This window comes from Artibeus jamaicensis, unplaced genomic scaffold, assembly GCF_021234435.1.
Source record: "Artibeus jamaicensis isolate MK-2021 breed Jamaican fruit bat unplaced genomic scaffold, CSHL_Jam_final contig_3152, whole genome shotgun sequence".
Lineage (NCBI taxonomy): Eukaryota > Metazoa > Chordata > Mammalia > Chiroptera > Phyllostomidae > Artibeus > Artibeus jamaicensis.
Window position 1 is genome coordinate 898,344 of NW_026521729.1, and position 15,249 is coordinate 913,592.

General features: G+C 38.3%; 1 protein-coding gene across 7 annotated transcripts in view; it reads left to right on the plus strand.

The window, feature by feature from the left end:
* Positions 1-15,249, plus strand: part of CNOT1 (CCR4-NOT transcription complex subunit 1) — a 77,336-nt gene that overhangs the window by 24,742 nt on the left and 37,345 nt on the right. For all 7 annotated transcript variants that reach the window (XM_037141448.2, XM_037141447.2, XM_037141450.2 and 4 more), the window contains exons 7-13: positions 356-559; positions 1,666-1,834; positions 3,919-4,045; positions 4,198-4,308; positions 10,691-10,861; positions 11,274-11,401; positions 12,429-12,669. In XM_037141448.2, coding sequence (XP_036997343.1) covers positions 356-559; positions 1,666-1,834; positions 3,919-4,045; positions 4,198-4,308; positions 10,691-10,861; positions 11,274-11,401; positions 12,429-12,669 — 1,151 coding nt within the window. The remainder of the gene's footprint in view (positions 1-355; positions 560-1,665; positions 1,835-3,918; positions 4,046-4,197; positions 4,309-10,690; positions 10,862-11,273; positions 11,402-12,428; positions 12,670-15,249) is intronic.

The following is a 15,249-nucleotide window of genomic DNA, read 5'->3' on the forward strand; positions in this document are numbered from 1 at the left end:
ACTTGTAGATCTAGAGACTAAGAATAATCTAATATTTTGGGGGGGAGGGTTTCATGTATATATGGCAAAAACTCATTATATTTAGCTTCACAATCACCTTTATGTGCACATTGTGGTGTAACAGATTAGGGAATTTCTTCATCTTACAAAACTGAACCATTATACCCCATGGAACAGCTCTTTATTTCCCTCTCCTCCCAGTCCCTGGCAATTGCTGTCTTACTTAAACCTACCTACTAGGCATTAGAGGGTGAAAGGTGAGTTGGTGAATGACAATGATGTATTTTGATGATATGTGACTTTTTCCCTGTTGTGGTATAAAAATAACGTGATTTTTGGTTTACCTGACTTCTAGCTGCCCAGTTTATCAAACAGAAGCTCCCAGATCTACTGCGTTCTTACATTGACGCAGACGTCAGTGGAAATCAAGAAGGTGGCTTCCAAGATATAGCAATAGAGGTCCTACACCTCCTCCTCTCCCATCTCCTCTTTGGGCAGAAGGGAGCCTTTGGAGTTGGACAGGAGCAGATAGACGCTTTTCTTAAGACACTGCGCAGAGGTAAAGAAGTGTCTGTAGCTTACAAAAGTTGATTTCTTTGGATGAACTCAAACACGACAGGTTCAGAATATAAGTGAAGACAGTGATTTGCCTTTCAGTTCTCAAGGTGGTAATCTTTTGAGGAAGTGAGGATTTTATTTAAAATATGAAAGTGATGAAAACCTCATGGTAAAGGTATAAAATGTCTCTAGCAGTAATTTTATTATATTAGTGTAGTCTGAGTTTTAAGAAGTGGTATAATTCCATGTAATCTTTATTCTCCTTTGGGGAAACAGAAGGTATATCACTGTGATATACTCTTTTTAGTTTAAAAAATCAGTCACTTTAAAAAATTAAAAAAAATTTTTAGATAGAGGAGAAGGGAGAGGGAAAGGGGGGGAGAAACATTGATGTGTGAGATGTATGCATTGGTTGCCTCTTGCACTCCGCCAACTGGAGACTTGGCCCACGCATGTGCCCTGACTGGAAATTGAACCGGTGACCTTTCAGTTTGCAGGCTGGGACTCAGTGCCCTGAGCCACACTAGCCAGGGCTAAAAATTTAGTTATTCTTTATATACTCACTTTAACTCCTTGGCTACTGGTCTCGTTAGGTTAAGATAGCTCCTGATTCTGTTGTTGCATCCTTTCTTCCTCTGATCCTTTTAGAGAGATAGTCTTTTTAAGGCAAATCATTGACAATGGACCAACTTGTATTTACTTCAATTGTTCTTTGTGTTTGTATAGTTCAATTTCAAAGTTTCCCACTTTGTTTAAATAAATTCTGATATTTGAATTGTTTCTGATGCCCTCCTTGTATTGGGATTGATAGCCATATTGTGAAAATTTTAAGTAATGCTTTCTGAATTTGGTTTCTAATATACAATATTGAAAATATATTGATAAGCAATTCCTGTACTATGAAAACAGTCAAATTTTAGAATTGATGCTGAAGTCATAACTGCTGAGTCAGGCTACTGGGAGTGGTAAAACTGCATAACCTGTTTTGAGTAAGAACTTGTGGAAGGTTCAGATGTGAAGGGCCTTTAGAGACAGTAAAAGAGGAAAGTTTGTTTTTAATCAGTGTAGCACCTGTGGCTTATTTTTTATTTATTTTGCCTTCTTCAGATTTTCCCCAGGAACGCTGTCCTGTGGTGCTTGCACCACTTTTATACCCTGAAAAACGGGACATTCTAATGGACAGGATCCTGCCTGATTCTGGAGGGGTAGCTAAAACCATGATGGAGAGCTCTTTGGCTGATTTCATGCAAGAAGTAGGCTATGGCTTTTGTGCAAGGTTAGTAGCAAAAAAACTGATTTTTCTTCTGTTAAGAACAATGTAGTTCTTTAAAGGAAGTTCTTAAGATTTCTTACTGTGTTATCATCTTTACCTATCAAGAATTTACTTAGAAATTTAATCTACTAGTTTTGGTGGCAGCAATAGGTATCCTAGTGGCTAAATCTCTATCTCTGCTACCCCCCCCATTCTCAAATGAAGGCATCTGCAGTCCCTGGCCTAGTTGCCAGGATAGATACTGCTATCATTTGGAGGGTATACAGCACTGAGGCAGTGTTTCTCCTCCTGGCCCCACACAGTTTCCTGACTGTACCTTCATCTGTGCCCTTACTTTTCTGTGTTTAATATCCTGACTATTGGACATTGTCCTCACCTGCCAGGGGCACCAAGGGAAGTTAGTAGAACTTAGGGCTGTGATATAGTAGGTTGATAATATTTTTGTGAGAGCAATTATTAAGGGCATTAATGTGCTATGCTTTGATTTTAGGTGTAATTTTTTAAAAAGATTTTATTTATTTATCTTTAATGGGAAGGGAAGGAGAGAGGGAGAGAAATATCAATGTGTGGTTGCCTCCCATATGTCTCCTGCTGGGAACCAGCCTGCAACCCACGCATGTGCCCTGATAGGGAATCGAACCGCGATTTTTTAGCTCACAGGCCCGTGCTCAATCTAGTGAGCTACACCAGCCAAGGCAGGTGTAATTTTTATAATGTTTTTAAAACTCATGTAAACCACATTTTCACATATGTTTGAAAGTATATTTGGGGTGTGTGTGCACCTGGCATAAAACTTGTTTAATTAAACTTCAGGATGCAAAGTAAAAAGTTAGCATGAATTTTCAAGGCTTTGTACATATCAGAATAATCAGACTTACCTTGGCATATCAGCATTTTTAGGAGTAATTCAATCTACACTGAAGATTGAGAAGAACAATTATATGTCTTTTTAAAATATATTTTATTGATTATGCTATTACAGTTCCATTTTTTTCTACTTTAATCCCCTCTGCCCTGCACCCCCCTCCCACCTGCATTTTCCCTCCCCTCTTAGTTCATGTCCATGTGTTGTACATCTAAGTTCTTTGGCTTCCCCATTTTCTATTCTATTCTTAACCTCCCTGTCTGTGTGGGGATTTTTTTGTTTGTTTTTATTTTTGTGGATTTTAGTTACTTATTTTTAGAGAGAGGGGAAGGAGGGGAGAAAGAGAGGGAGAGAAACATCAGTGTGTGCCTGCTTTCTATATGCCCTCAACTAGGGACCTGGCCCACAATCCAGGCATGTACCCCGAGTGGGAATTGAACCAGAGGTCTTTAGGTTCGCCAGCTGACACTCAATCCACTGAGCGACACCAGCCAGGGCACCCTCTCTGTATTGTACTGACCCCTTATGCTTCTTATTCCCTATACGTTTTCCCTTATTCTGCCCACTTCCCCTCCCTGCTGATAACCTTCCATGTGTCCTTCATTTCTGTGAATCCGTTCACATTCTAGTTAGTTGTATGTTTAGTTTTTTGTGTTTTAGGTTCAGTTGTTGATAGTTGTGAGTTTGTTGTCATTTTACTGTTCATACTTTTGATCTTTTTCTTAGATAAATCCCTTTAACATTTCATATAATAAAGGCTTAGTGATGATTAACTACTTTAATTTGACCTTATCTGGGAAGCACTTTATCTGCCCTTCCATTCTAAATGATAGCTTTGCTGGATAGAGTAATCTTGAATGTAGGTCCTTGCCTTTCATGACTCTGAATACTTCTCTCCAGCCTCCTCTTGCCTACAAGGTTTCTACAAAGGAGTTGCCATAAGACTGTCAGGTGATTTCTGAATTTTATGTGTCTTGAAACATTATTCTTGCTTATATTTTTCTTACTGACCTTTAAGACTTTTTCCATTCAGTTAAGTGTGTTTTTTTTTAAGTAGGTGGTTTTTACATTCTTAACTATATAAAAGTCAAGAAATGAAGCTTTTACTGTGTTTATATTAGCGAAGCTAGGGATTTCACTCAAAGGCTCATTTTATGTTAGCATTTCTTAACCTTTGTATTGATGGTGGTAGTGTTTTTCTGAAGTTAAATTTCTGTTTCAGTATTGAAGAGTGTCGCAATATAATCATGCAGTTTGGTGTTCGGGAGGTTACAGCTGCCCAGGTTGCAAGGGTTTTGGGAATGATGGCTCGAACTCATTCAGGATTAACAGATGGAATTCCACTACAGGTAAGTGTAGAAATCAGCTATTTTACATGAATGAAGTATGTCCTTCCCTTCCCCCTTATTTTTAAAATTATAGTATGATTGGTTGTTCTACCAATCAGGAGCTGACTACATTAAGTAGTTGGGTTTATTTAATTTAAACTTTACTTCTACAGAGTATCTCTGCTCCTGGCAGTGGGATCTGGAGTGATGGGAAAGATAAAAGTGATGGAGCACAGGCACATACGTGGAATGTAGAAGTCTTGATTGATGTTCTCAAAGAACTGGTGAGTACACAGAATTCTGTTTTTACACTCATGAGGTTAGTGTGATGTAGCCCACAAAAAGTAAATTTTGATGAATAAAATGCCCAGCTGAATGAGATCAGAAATGTTTTCTTAATTCCTGACTTGCTCATTATGTACTGGAAATAGTACATCATCAAATTCCACTTCTGTTCATTTGGAGTTGTTGAAGTGCAATTCTGAGTGGCACTGCTCAGGTGATTTGGTGGGTTATAGGTGTGTGTGTGGTGTTTTTGGAGAGAACAGTTGGATGGAAAGTAATGATTGTGTAAGGAATCAGTGAGGAGAAAGGTAGGGGTAGTCTTATTAATGTTTTCTGCAAGGTATAACAAAAATCCTTCCAACCTTGCTCATCGTGGATGGTGAAAATAAAAATCCATGCTTACCTTATTACTGTGACTTCTGGAATATCCGCAAACTAATAAGTTAATTGACTCCCAGATAAACAAATAACTTCTCCTAAAATGTTGAAATATTTAACTGAATGAAACATAAATGAGTGAAACTTTTTTATTTTTAGTTTAACACAGATGTAACATATTGGTAAAATTTAGTTACAGAAAATTATGCTGTCCTGTGATATAACCTTACAACATCAATGGGGTTTTTCTTTTCTTTAAATATATTTTATTGATTATGTTATTACAGTTCTCCCATTTTTTCCCTCTCCTTTATCCCCCTCCACCCAGCTTCCCTACATCATTTCCCCCACTTAGTTCATGTCCATGGGACATACATATTAATTCTCCATTTCCTATATTGTTCTTAACCTCTTCCTATTAATTTTATACCTACCAATTATTTACTTATTTATTTTTAAAAAAAAGATTTTTAGTTTTGAGAGGGAAAGGGAAGGAGAAAAACATTGATTGGTTGCATCTCAGATGCCCCCAACTGGGGACTTGGCCTGCAGCCCAAGCATGTGTCCTGACAGGATTGAACCAGTGATCTTGTGGTTTGCAGGTTGACAGTTAGTCCACTGAACCACATCAGTCAGGGCTCGTTTATGTTTCTTAATCCCTATACCTTTTACCCTATTCTCCCCCTACCCCCTCTTCACTGATAACCTTCCATGTGATCTCCATTTCAATGATTCTGTTCCTGTTCTAGTTGTTTGTTTAGTTTTTGTAGGTTCAGTAGTTGATAGTTGTGATTGTTGTCATTTTACTGTTCATACTTTAAAAAAATATTTTATTATGCCATTACAGTTGTCCCATTCCCCCCCTTTATTCCCCTTCACTCTGCACACCCCCTCCCATCCACATTATCCCCTTTAGTTCATGTCCATGTGTCCTAAGTTCTTTAGCTTCTGCATTTCCCACACTACTCTTGCCCTCCCCCTTTCTGTTTTTTTCCCCATTGTCTACCTACTTATTCTCTGGACCTCCCCCACTCCCCTGTTTCTAACCTTCCATGTGATATCCATTTCTATGGTTCAGCTCCTGATCTCGCTGTCTGCTTAGTTTGCTTTTGTTTTAGGTATGGTTGTTAATAACTGAGTTTCCTGTCCTTTCACTGTTCCTCTTTTTTATCTTCTTTTTCTGAGGTAAGTCCCTTTAACATTTCATATAATAAGGGCTTAGTGATGATGAACTCCTTTGAACTTGACCTTATCTGAGAAGCACTTTATCTGCCCTTCCATTCTAAATGAAAGCTTTGCTGGATAGAGCAATCTTGGATGTAGGTCTTTGGATGTCATGACTTGGAATACTTCTTTCCAGCCCCTTCTTGCCTGGAAGGTCTCTTTTGAGAAATCTGCTGACAGTCTGATGGGAACTCCTTTGTAGGGGACTGTCCCCTTATCTCTTGCTGCTTCTAGGATTCTCTCCTTCATTTTAATCTTGGCTAATGTAATGATGATGTGCCTTGGTGTGTTTCTTCTTGGGTCCAACTTCTTTGGGACTCTGAGCTTCCTGGATTTCCTGGAAGTCTATTTCCTTTGCCAGATTGGGGAAATTCTCCTTTATTATTTGTTCAAATAAGTTTTCTACTTGTGCTGTTCCTCTTCCCCTTCTGGTACCCCTATAATTCGGATGTTGAAGCATTTAAAGATGTCCTGGAGGTTCCTAAGTCTCTCCTCTTTTTTTTTGAACTCTCGTTTCTTCATTCTTTTCTCTTTGGTTGTTTCTTTCTTCCTTCTGGTTCACTCTATTGCTTTGAGGCCCAGTTTCCTTTCCATCACTATTGGTTTCCTGTGCATTTTCTTTCATTTCACTTAGTGTAGCCTTCATTTTCACATCTAATTTGTGACTAAAATCAACCAATTCTGTGAGCATGCTGATCACCAGTGTTTTGAACTGTGCATCTGATAGGTTGGCTATCTCTTGGTCACTTAAAAGTATTGGTTCTGGGGCTTTGATTTTTTCTTCTGATTGAGCCACTTTGGGTCTGTTCGCGCCTGTTACGTTTGAGTGGTGTAGCCTTAGGTGTTCTGTTCACCAGAGTAGGGCACAACCCAGTTGCTGGGTTGTGATGCTATATGTGGGGGCGGGGTCAGAGAGGGAACAGTGGCACTTGCTCCACTCTCTGTTGGATTCCAGTCCCCTCTGCCACTTCCCACAAGCAAATTGGGCCCTTCTGGTGCTGGTTCGTGGGTGGATGGGCTTGTATACATTCTAGAACCCCGTGGGTCTCTCCAACGAACTCTCCTGTGAGGCTGGGAGTCTCTCCTGGCTCCTTTTCAATTGGTGCTTTTAGGCTTTATTTCCCGTCGCTGGTGCCCTGGATTGTGCAGTCTCTCTTGCTGCCCCTTTTTTTGCCTAGTTTTTGCGTGCCACCTGTGCTCCTGGGTCTGGATGCCACTGCCTTTTCCTGGCACAATCCTTCTCCACTGGTTGCCGACTTTATCCCTCTTACTGGTCTGATTGAATGTTTGTTGGATTTCCATACAGATCAATTTTCTGTCTGTTCTGGTTGTGTGTTTGTTTCTAAATCTTTGTTGTCCTTAATTTTGGTTGTGCAGAGAGTCACATTGTTTCCACCTATGCCTCCATTTTGTCTGGAAGCCCTGTTCATACTTTTGATCTTCTCTTTTTTCTTAGGTTAGTCTCTTTAACATTTTGTATAATAAGGGCTGGGTGAAGATGAACTCCTTTAACTTGACCTTATCTGGAAAGCACTTTATCTACCCTTCCATTCTCAATGATAGCTTTGCTGCATAGAGTAATCTTGAATGTAGGTCCTTGCCTTTCATGACTTTGAATACTTCTCTCCAGCCTCCTCTTGCCTGCAAGGTTTCTTTGAGAAATCAGCTGATAGTCTTATGGGAACCTTTGTAGGTTAACTGTCTCTTTTTCTCTTGCTGCTTTCAAGATTCTGTCCTTATCTTTAATATTGGATAATGTAATTATGATGTGTCTTGGTGTGTCCTTGGGCCCAGTTTCTTTGAGACTGTGTGTGCTTCCTGGACTTTCATGTCTATTTCCTTTGTCAGATTTGGGAAGTTTTCCTTCATTATTTTTTCAAATAAGTTTTCAGTTCCTTGCTCTTCTCCTCTGGTACCCCTATGATTTGGATGTTAGAACTTTTAAAGTTGTCCCAGAGGTTCCTAAGCTTCCTCATTTGTTTGAGCTCTTGTTTCTTCTTTTCTGGTTGAATATGTATTTCTTCTTTCTGTTCTAAATCAATGATTTGAGTTACTGTTTCCTTTTCTTCACTGTTGGTTCTCTGTATATTTTTCCGTATTTTGCTTTGTACGGTCTTCACTTCGTCCTCTGTTTTATGACCATACTTAATCATTTCTATGAGCATCTTCATTTCTAGTGTTTTGATCTCTGCATCTGATAAACCTGGTTGGCTGTGTCCTGGTCACTTAGTTCTTTTTCTGGAGTTTTGATCTGTTCTTTCATTTGGACCATATTTCTTTGTCTGGTTGTACCTGTTACATTGTAAGGGGTGGAGCCTTACGTATTGTGGTGCTGTATGTGGGGGAGGGGTCAGAGGAACAGTGAGACTTACTCAATTCTCCACCAGCTTTCAGTCACTTCTCCTGCTACCCACAAGCTCATTGGACCCTTCTGATGCTGATTCGAGGGTGAATGGGTTTGTGTACATTCTAGGACCCTATGGGTCTCTCCAACAAGCTCTTCTGTGGGGCTGGGAGTCTCCCAGTGCTAAAACCCCTTCAGATTTTTACAGCCAGAGGTTTTAAGGCTTTTTTTTTTTTCCTGCACTGGCTCCGTCAGTTGCACAGTCTGTCTCATTCCCCAGTTGTTCCTCCCATTTTGTCCGTATGCAAATGTGGGATCCCTGGTTTGCCTGCTCCAGCCTTGACATCTGTCCCTCTTACCAGCCTGGAAGAATGTTTCTTCTTTAACTCCTTGGTTGTTGGATTTCCATAAGGTTCAATTTCCTGGCACTTCTGGATGTTTATTTGCTTTTAAATTTGTCATTGTCCTCCGTTTGGTTGTGTAAAGAAGCAAAGCATATCTAACTATGCCTCCATCTTAGCCAAAAGTTGGGTTTTTTATTTTTCTTAATAGTAGGTTAATTTAAGGTGTTCAACCTATTCTTTAATAATAGAGTGGTGAAAAAAATAATGCTAGATTATGGCTGAAAACTCAGAAAGTGGAAAAAGAAAAGTAAAATAAAAACCTATTGGCCTGGCTGGTGTAGCTCCGTGGAATGATCACGGGCCTGCAAACCAAAAGATTGTGGTTCGATTCCCCATCAGGGCACGTGCCTGGGTTGGGGGCCAGTTCCCAGCAGGGGATGCACAAGAAGCAACCATACCTTGATATTTCTCTCCCTCTCTCCTTCCCTTCCCTTCTAAAGATAAATAAATAAAATAAAATAATAAACTTTAATAAAAACCTATTAGTTACATCACTTAATGGACAACTGGTTAGTGCTTTGTTTTTATCCTCTGGTTGTCTTGCAGAAGTGAAAACATGCCCTTTTCACTCAGTTTTCATTTTATATTATAATATTGCCCCAAAATGATCTTTTTAAAAATTACAGACATTGATATATTTCATATTACCTGAACCTATTTGTTGTGATTTCAGAGTGTAAAGTCTGTAATTGAGAACCTGCACTGTAGGTCTGAAAAATTGAGTCAGTAACCTATTTTTTTAAATTTACATATATTAGAATTTTCTGCATAATTTTGGAGGTAGGGAGCACAAGACAATTTCAGATACACATTGGGTCTGTAATTTGGTTTTTTTGATCGCCAGCCAGGAATGGGAAGAGGAAACCAGAGCAGGGCAGCATGTCTGTAGATTTACCAAACTTGTTGTATCTAGGATAATGCTGCTTAGCGGTGCACTTGTGGTTCTCTTCAACAAATTTTAGCAAAAATATTTTTTCCTGAATGTTGTTGTTGCCTTAGAGAAAGTTTGTTCTTTGTACCATATACAAACCAAGCATTATCTCTTTTGCGGCTTAACAGGAGTCATTTTAAGGTGGAACTAAACCAATTGATGCTTGCTTTGGAGATTCGAAATACAAAGTGTATACAATTTTTTTTTCTTTCAAACATTGAATATACTTATTTTGTGTTGTTGGGGCTTTTCTTTTAAGATTTTATTTTTTTTATTTTTTGAAAGAGGGGAAGGGGGAGAGAGAGGGAGATACATCAGTGTGTGATTGCCTTTCAAGCTCCCCCTACCTGGGGGCCTGGCCTGCAACCAAGGCATGTACTCTGACTGGAAATTGAACCAGTGACCCTTTGGTTCCCAGGCCGGCGCTCAGTTCACTGAGTCATACCAGCCAGGGCTAAATATACTTATTTTGATTACTTTGTGCAGAATGTTTGGTAAATTATTTTCTATAAATGTTTCCTTTTTGTGTGTTTTTTTAAAGGATTCTCATACCCTTTTTGAATACCTTTTTAATGAACATTTTTTAAAGCAAATTTTTAGTCAATTTGGTATAAAGAATCTAGACTTTTCCTAATGCACATGTTGTTATAATTGATTTTTGCAACTTTGTTCCAGAGTAGCAGAATCTTGGTATAAAGAGGAGACTGCTGAGTGAAGTCACTTATTTGCCATATTGGGATGGAGTGTTCACTGAACTCAAGTAGGGGAGGAAAGAGTTTCTATTTGTGTACTCACAGGGCAGCAGAAGTGTGTCATGACCGAACTATTAGAGTACCCCGCTAGTGGGCCCAGCAGTGTTGGAATATTAAAGACTTACCTAGCTCTCTCTAGAAGTGCTAGAAAGATTAGATGATTTTGAGTTTGTAAGTAGAATATCTTGATTGAACTTCAGATTTAATTTTGCTCTTTAGATAAAATATCAAACACCCATTTCTCTCCCTCTCTCCTTCCCTTTCCCTCTAAAGATAAATAAATAAAATATTTAAAAAATATATATATATATACACTTTTGTTCAATTTTTAAATTTTTTCTTTTTTAGAACCCGAGTTTGAATTTTAAGGAAGTAACTTATGAACTGGACCATCCTGGATTTCAAATTCGTGACAGTAAAGGACTTCATAATGTGGTTTATGGCATTCAAAGGGGTCTGGGTATGGAAGTGTTCCCAGTAGACCTAATATATAGACCTTGGAAACATGCAGAAGGCCAGGTAAATGAACAGTGTTTAGCTATAGAAGGAAAACAAATTATTGACTTGTTATATAGTGCCATCTGTCTATTGGTTAAAATATTCTTTTAAAGTAGAGCTTGTTTTACATGGCTCAGAAAAGTAGAGCCTCATAAAATTTGAAGGAACCTTATCAGAGTTCAGTCAATATTAGACTCAGTTAAAGTATAATAGTGAAACTGTTGAATGATGTTTGTCTCCAAGGCCCATCTCATTGTTCACCTTTCATCTTACTGAATTGGTGGTGATTTAGAAAGAGCGAATAATTAAGATTTTAGAGAGAAATTGTCATTCTAATAACCTTATGATTGAGTGTAGCCTAACAAAAATATTTCAGATTTTTATAGCATTCACTGTCATTTATGGTGGTAATGACTTTTTCCTCTTGTTCCAGCTCTCATTCATTCAGCATTCCCTTATAAATCCAGAGATCTTCTGTTTTGCTGACTATCCCTGTCATACTGTTGCCACTGATATTCTGAAAGCACCACCAGAGGATGACAATCGAGAAATTGCCACATGGTAAGCACTCATTTCACTTTTGTTGAAAGGGTCACTTGTACTTTTGTGAAATAGAAAATGAGTATTGAGTAACTACTTAGTTAAAAGGTTTAAATGAAATAGTGTTTTTAATTAACCTGGTTACCTTAAATTTTTATAGAGCGGTGATGGTGAATAAAAATTTATTTTTAGTCCCCTATCATTAGATAGTTATATCTCTTCTCTTACAAGGTGTACCATTAGATATTTTCCTGACACTATTAAATGTTGAACTATATATAAGGGTCTCTTCTCTGTAGATTTCCTTTCAAGAATAGTTCAAGATGGTCAACCTATCAGATTTAATACTTTCAGCAAAATTATCTAGTTTCTCTTGAGTTCCACTTCCAAGTTTTTGAGGGAGAATCTGACTCTGGCCTAGTAGGTTTCTCCTGGAATTTAAGTCACTTTTCTTTAGGGATATGAGGGAAGGATGGGGAAAGTACTTTCGTTACTGCTGAGATACACACATGGCCGTAGGAAGGGAGCTTGGGCTGGGTTGTTCCCCAGAGGCATGCACTTTATAACGTTTCATTTTTTTCAAAACCATACTCTTCTGGCACACTTTTCTGATATATAGTGGATTGCTGTTTTTATTTATTTTCTGTCTGTGGGTGGTTGTTTTAGTTAGGACAGTTTAAATCCCTTTAAGTATTCCCAGATCTTCTAAAACAAAGGATGTTAAACATTTCCTCTAAAGGATTAGTTAACAACTACCTCGGTTGGAAAATGGTGTTTTTGCAGCACAGTATAAGGAGTGTCCATGATTATGCAAATGGTCAGTGATGTCCATTTCTTCATTACTTCTTTTCTGTGACTGCCTTTAAAATTAGTCTCATACCTTAGCATCATGTATTTTTTAGATGAACAGCACCAGTTTAAACATTTTTCAAATATTAAAAGATGACAATTTGGTTTTATCCTGATAGTTGGTATCACTTAATCAGAAAGTGAATTTCATATACCTAGGTTTTGGTTAAATGGATTATTTTACTTCCATTCTTGTTAGGAAGAGCTTGGATTTGATTGAATCTCTACTGAGGCTTGCAGAGGTGGGGCAGTATGAGCAAGTCAAACAGCTCTTCAGCTTCCCGATCAAACACTGTCCGGACATGCTTGTATTGGCCTTACTACAAATCAACACCTCCTGGCACACCTTACGCCATGAACTCATCTCCACTCTGATGCCAATATTCCTTGGAAATCATCCTAACTCTGCTATTATTTTGCACTATGCATGGCATGGGCAGGTAAGACATGACCAACTCTTTCTTGGAGAACGTTCAGTGATAGAAGTTGCCAATCTTGGAATTGTGACAGTCTGGAAAAGTCACATTTCCACAAAACTTATTACTTTATCTTTTTGCAACATGTGGGTATTGAAATGTAAAAATTAAAAGAGCAAGAAGGAAGGCGGCTTACAAAATTCAGTACTATATTATGAAAGCTTTATATTGCTATGGTCTCAGTATCCTTTCTTTTTTTTTTTTTAATCTCAGTTTTAAGATTTTTTATTATCTTTAGAGGGGAAGGGAAGGAGAGAGGGAGAGAAACGTCTAATGTATGGTTGCCTTTCTTGTGTCCCCTGCTGGGAACTGGCCTGCAGGGAACCGGCCTACAACCCAGGCATGTGCCTTGACTGGGAATCGAACCGCGATTGTCTGGTTCACAGGCCCGTGCTCAATCCACTGAGCTACACTAGCCAGGGCTCAGTATCCTTTTAATAAGAGTAAGGAGCTTAATCATTTATCACAAAACCAGAAGGTACTCATGTTACCTTTTGACAGTGAGAGAAAAATCACAAGTTAATTCACAGGACATTATTTTCTATTTTATTAAAGTCAGGCATTTAAATTTTATTTTAGTTTCTGTTGACATAACATTTAAACCCTTGTGCTTTTCACCACCTCGTTTTTTAATTGTGTTTGACAAGTAAATATTATTTTGTTCCTTGATTTTTTTCTTTAAGCCTAATAGCTTACATTAAAAAAAATATTTTATTCATTTACTTTTAGAGAGAGGGGAAGGGATGGGAGAAAGATATATCAGTGTGAAGAGAAGTATCTATCAGTTGTGTCTCGCACACTCCCAGCCAGACATCTGGCTTGCAGTGCAGGCATGTGCTCTGACCAGGATCCAAACCACAGCCTTTTAGTTTGTGGGATGATGCCCAACCCATTGATCCACATCAATCAGGGCACTAATAGCCTACATTTTTTATGACAAATGCAGGTTTGAGAAAAAGCAGTCAGCCCTACCTGGGTTACTCAGTTGATTGGAGCATCATCATCTTACACCTAAAGGTTGTGGGCTCAATTCCCAGTCAGGGCACATACCTAGTTGTGGGTTCAATCCCTGGTCAGGGAATGTACAGGAAGCTGACAGTCAGTGTTTGTCAAATTTATGTTGCTCCCTCCTTCTCTCCTTTCTTCTCTCTCTACAATCAATAGACATATCCTTGGGCGAGAATTTAAAAAAAAAAGGAAAGAGAGCGATCATCTTCCCTTTACATCAAGTGCCTTTTGAGGCTCCTTTTTTTTCTTTAGTCAAATTATATATAAGTGCTTTTAAAAAAATCAGATACTCTATTTCTAAATGAAAAGTTTTAGTCTTTGTTCCATGTCATTTAGTCAGTTCTTCTCCATTTGCAGAAACTCAGATTACATGGTAGGATTAGTAGTTTATGGAATGTTTAACATTTAACCAAAAGTTTGCAGCCCAGGCATTTATGTCTTTCTCACTACTACAGCTCTGGGGTAGAACAGAAAGGATGAAAGGAGCTGCCTCACCTCACTTTTCATTGAGTTACTTTTACACTTGGGCTTTCTGTCACTCTAGGACAGTTAGAGCAATAGTAATTGCCTTGCCATTGCTTCTATGAAAAATACCGAATTTCAGCTATCTGCTTATATAATTTAGCTGTAAGCCTTTAGATCAGTCCTTAAAGCCAAGTTGTTTTCTGGTTAAAAAGAAAATTAAATAATTATAAAAAGCACATTCTACCCTGGCTGGTGTAGCTCAGTAGATTGAGCACAGACCTGCAAATCAAAAGCTTGACAGTTCGATTCCCAGTCAGGGCACATGCCTGGGTTGCAGGCCAGGTCCCCAGTAGGGGCATGTGAGAGGCAACCACACATTGATGTTTCTCTTCCTGTCTTTCTCTCTCCCTTCCCCCTCTCTAAAAATAAATAAATAAATACTTAAAAAACTTTTTCATTGGTGAAAATAGCTAGATTTAGAATGTACAGACATCACTCTCAGAAATACAGATACAACACTACAGTGTGAAACATGATAGGTGATTACCTTAAATTGTTTTGTTTTAATTTATGAACTAGTATTTGTCATTTAATTTCAAGGAATTATATAAATGTAATACACCCTATGTTTACATCATGTCCTTTTCTAATTTTGTGTTAGAAAATGTATAGGCAGCCCTGGCCATGAAGCTCAGTTGGTTAGAGTGTCATCCTCATATGCCAAGGATGCAGAGTTGGGCCCCAGTCAGGGCACGTGGCAAAAATCAACCAGTGAATGCATAAATAAGTGGAAAAACAAATCAGTATATATCTCCTACCCTCCCTCTCTGTAAAGTCAATAATTAAAAATTTAAAAATTGAAAAGAAATTGCACAGGTGGGTTTTACAAAACAAAATTCTTTAGTGACTATATGACCCACAGTTTAGGGCCAGGCTTCATTTGAAAGATACAGACATAAATGTCACGGTAATCACTGCTTGAGGCTTATACTTAATACCTGCATTGATATGCCTCAATTTTACGTGAAAATAAGTAAAATTAGCTGGGCATTTGTGATAGTGCCTATTAAA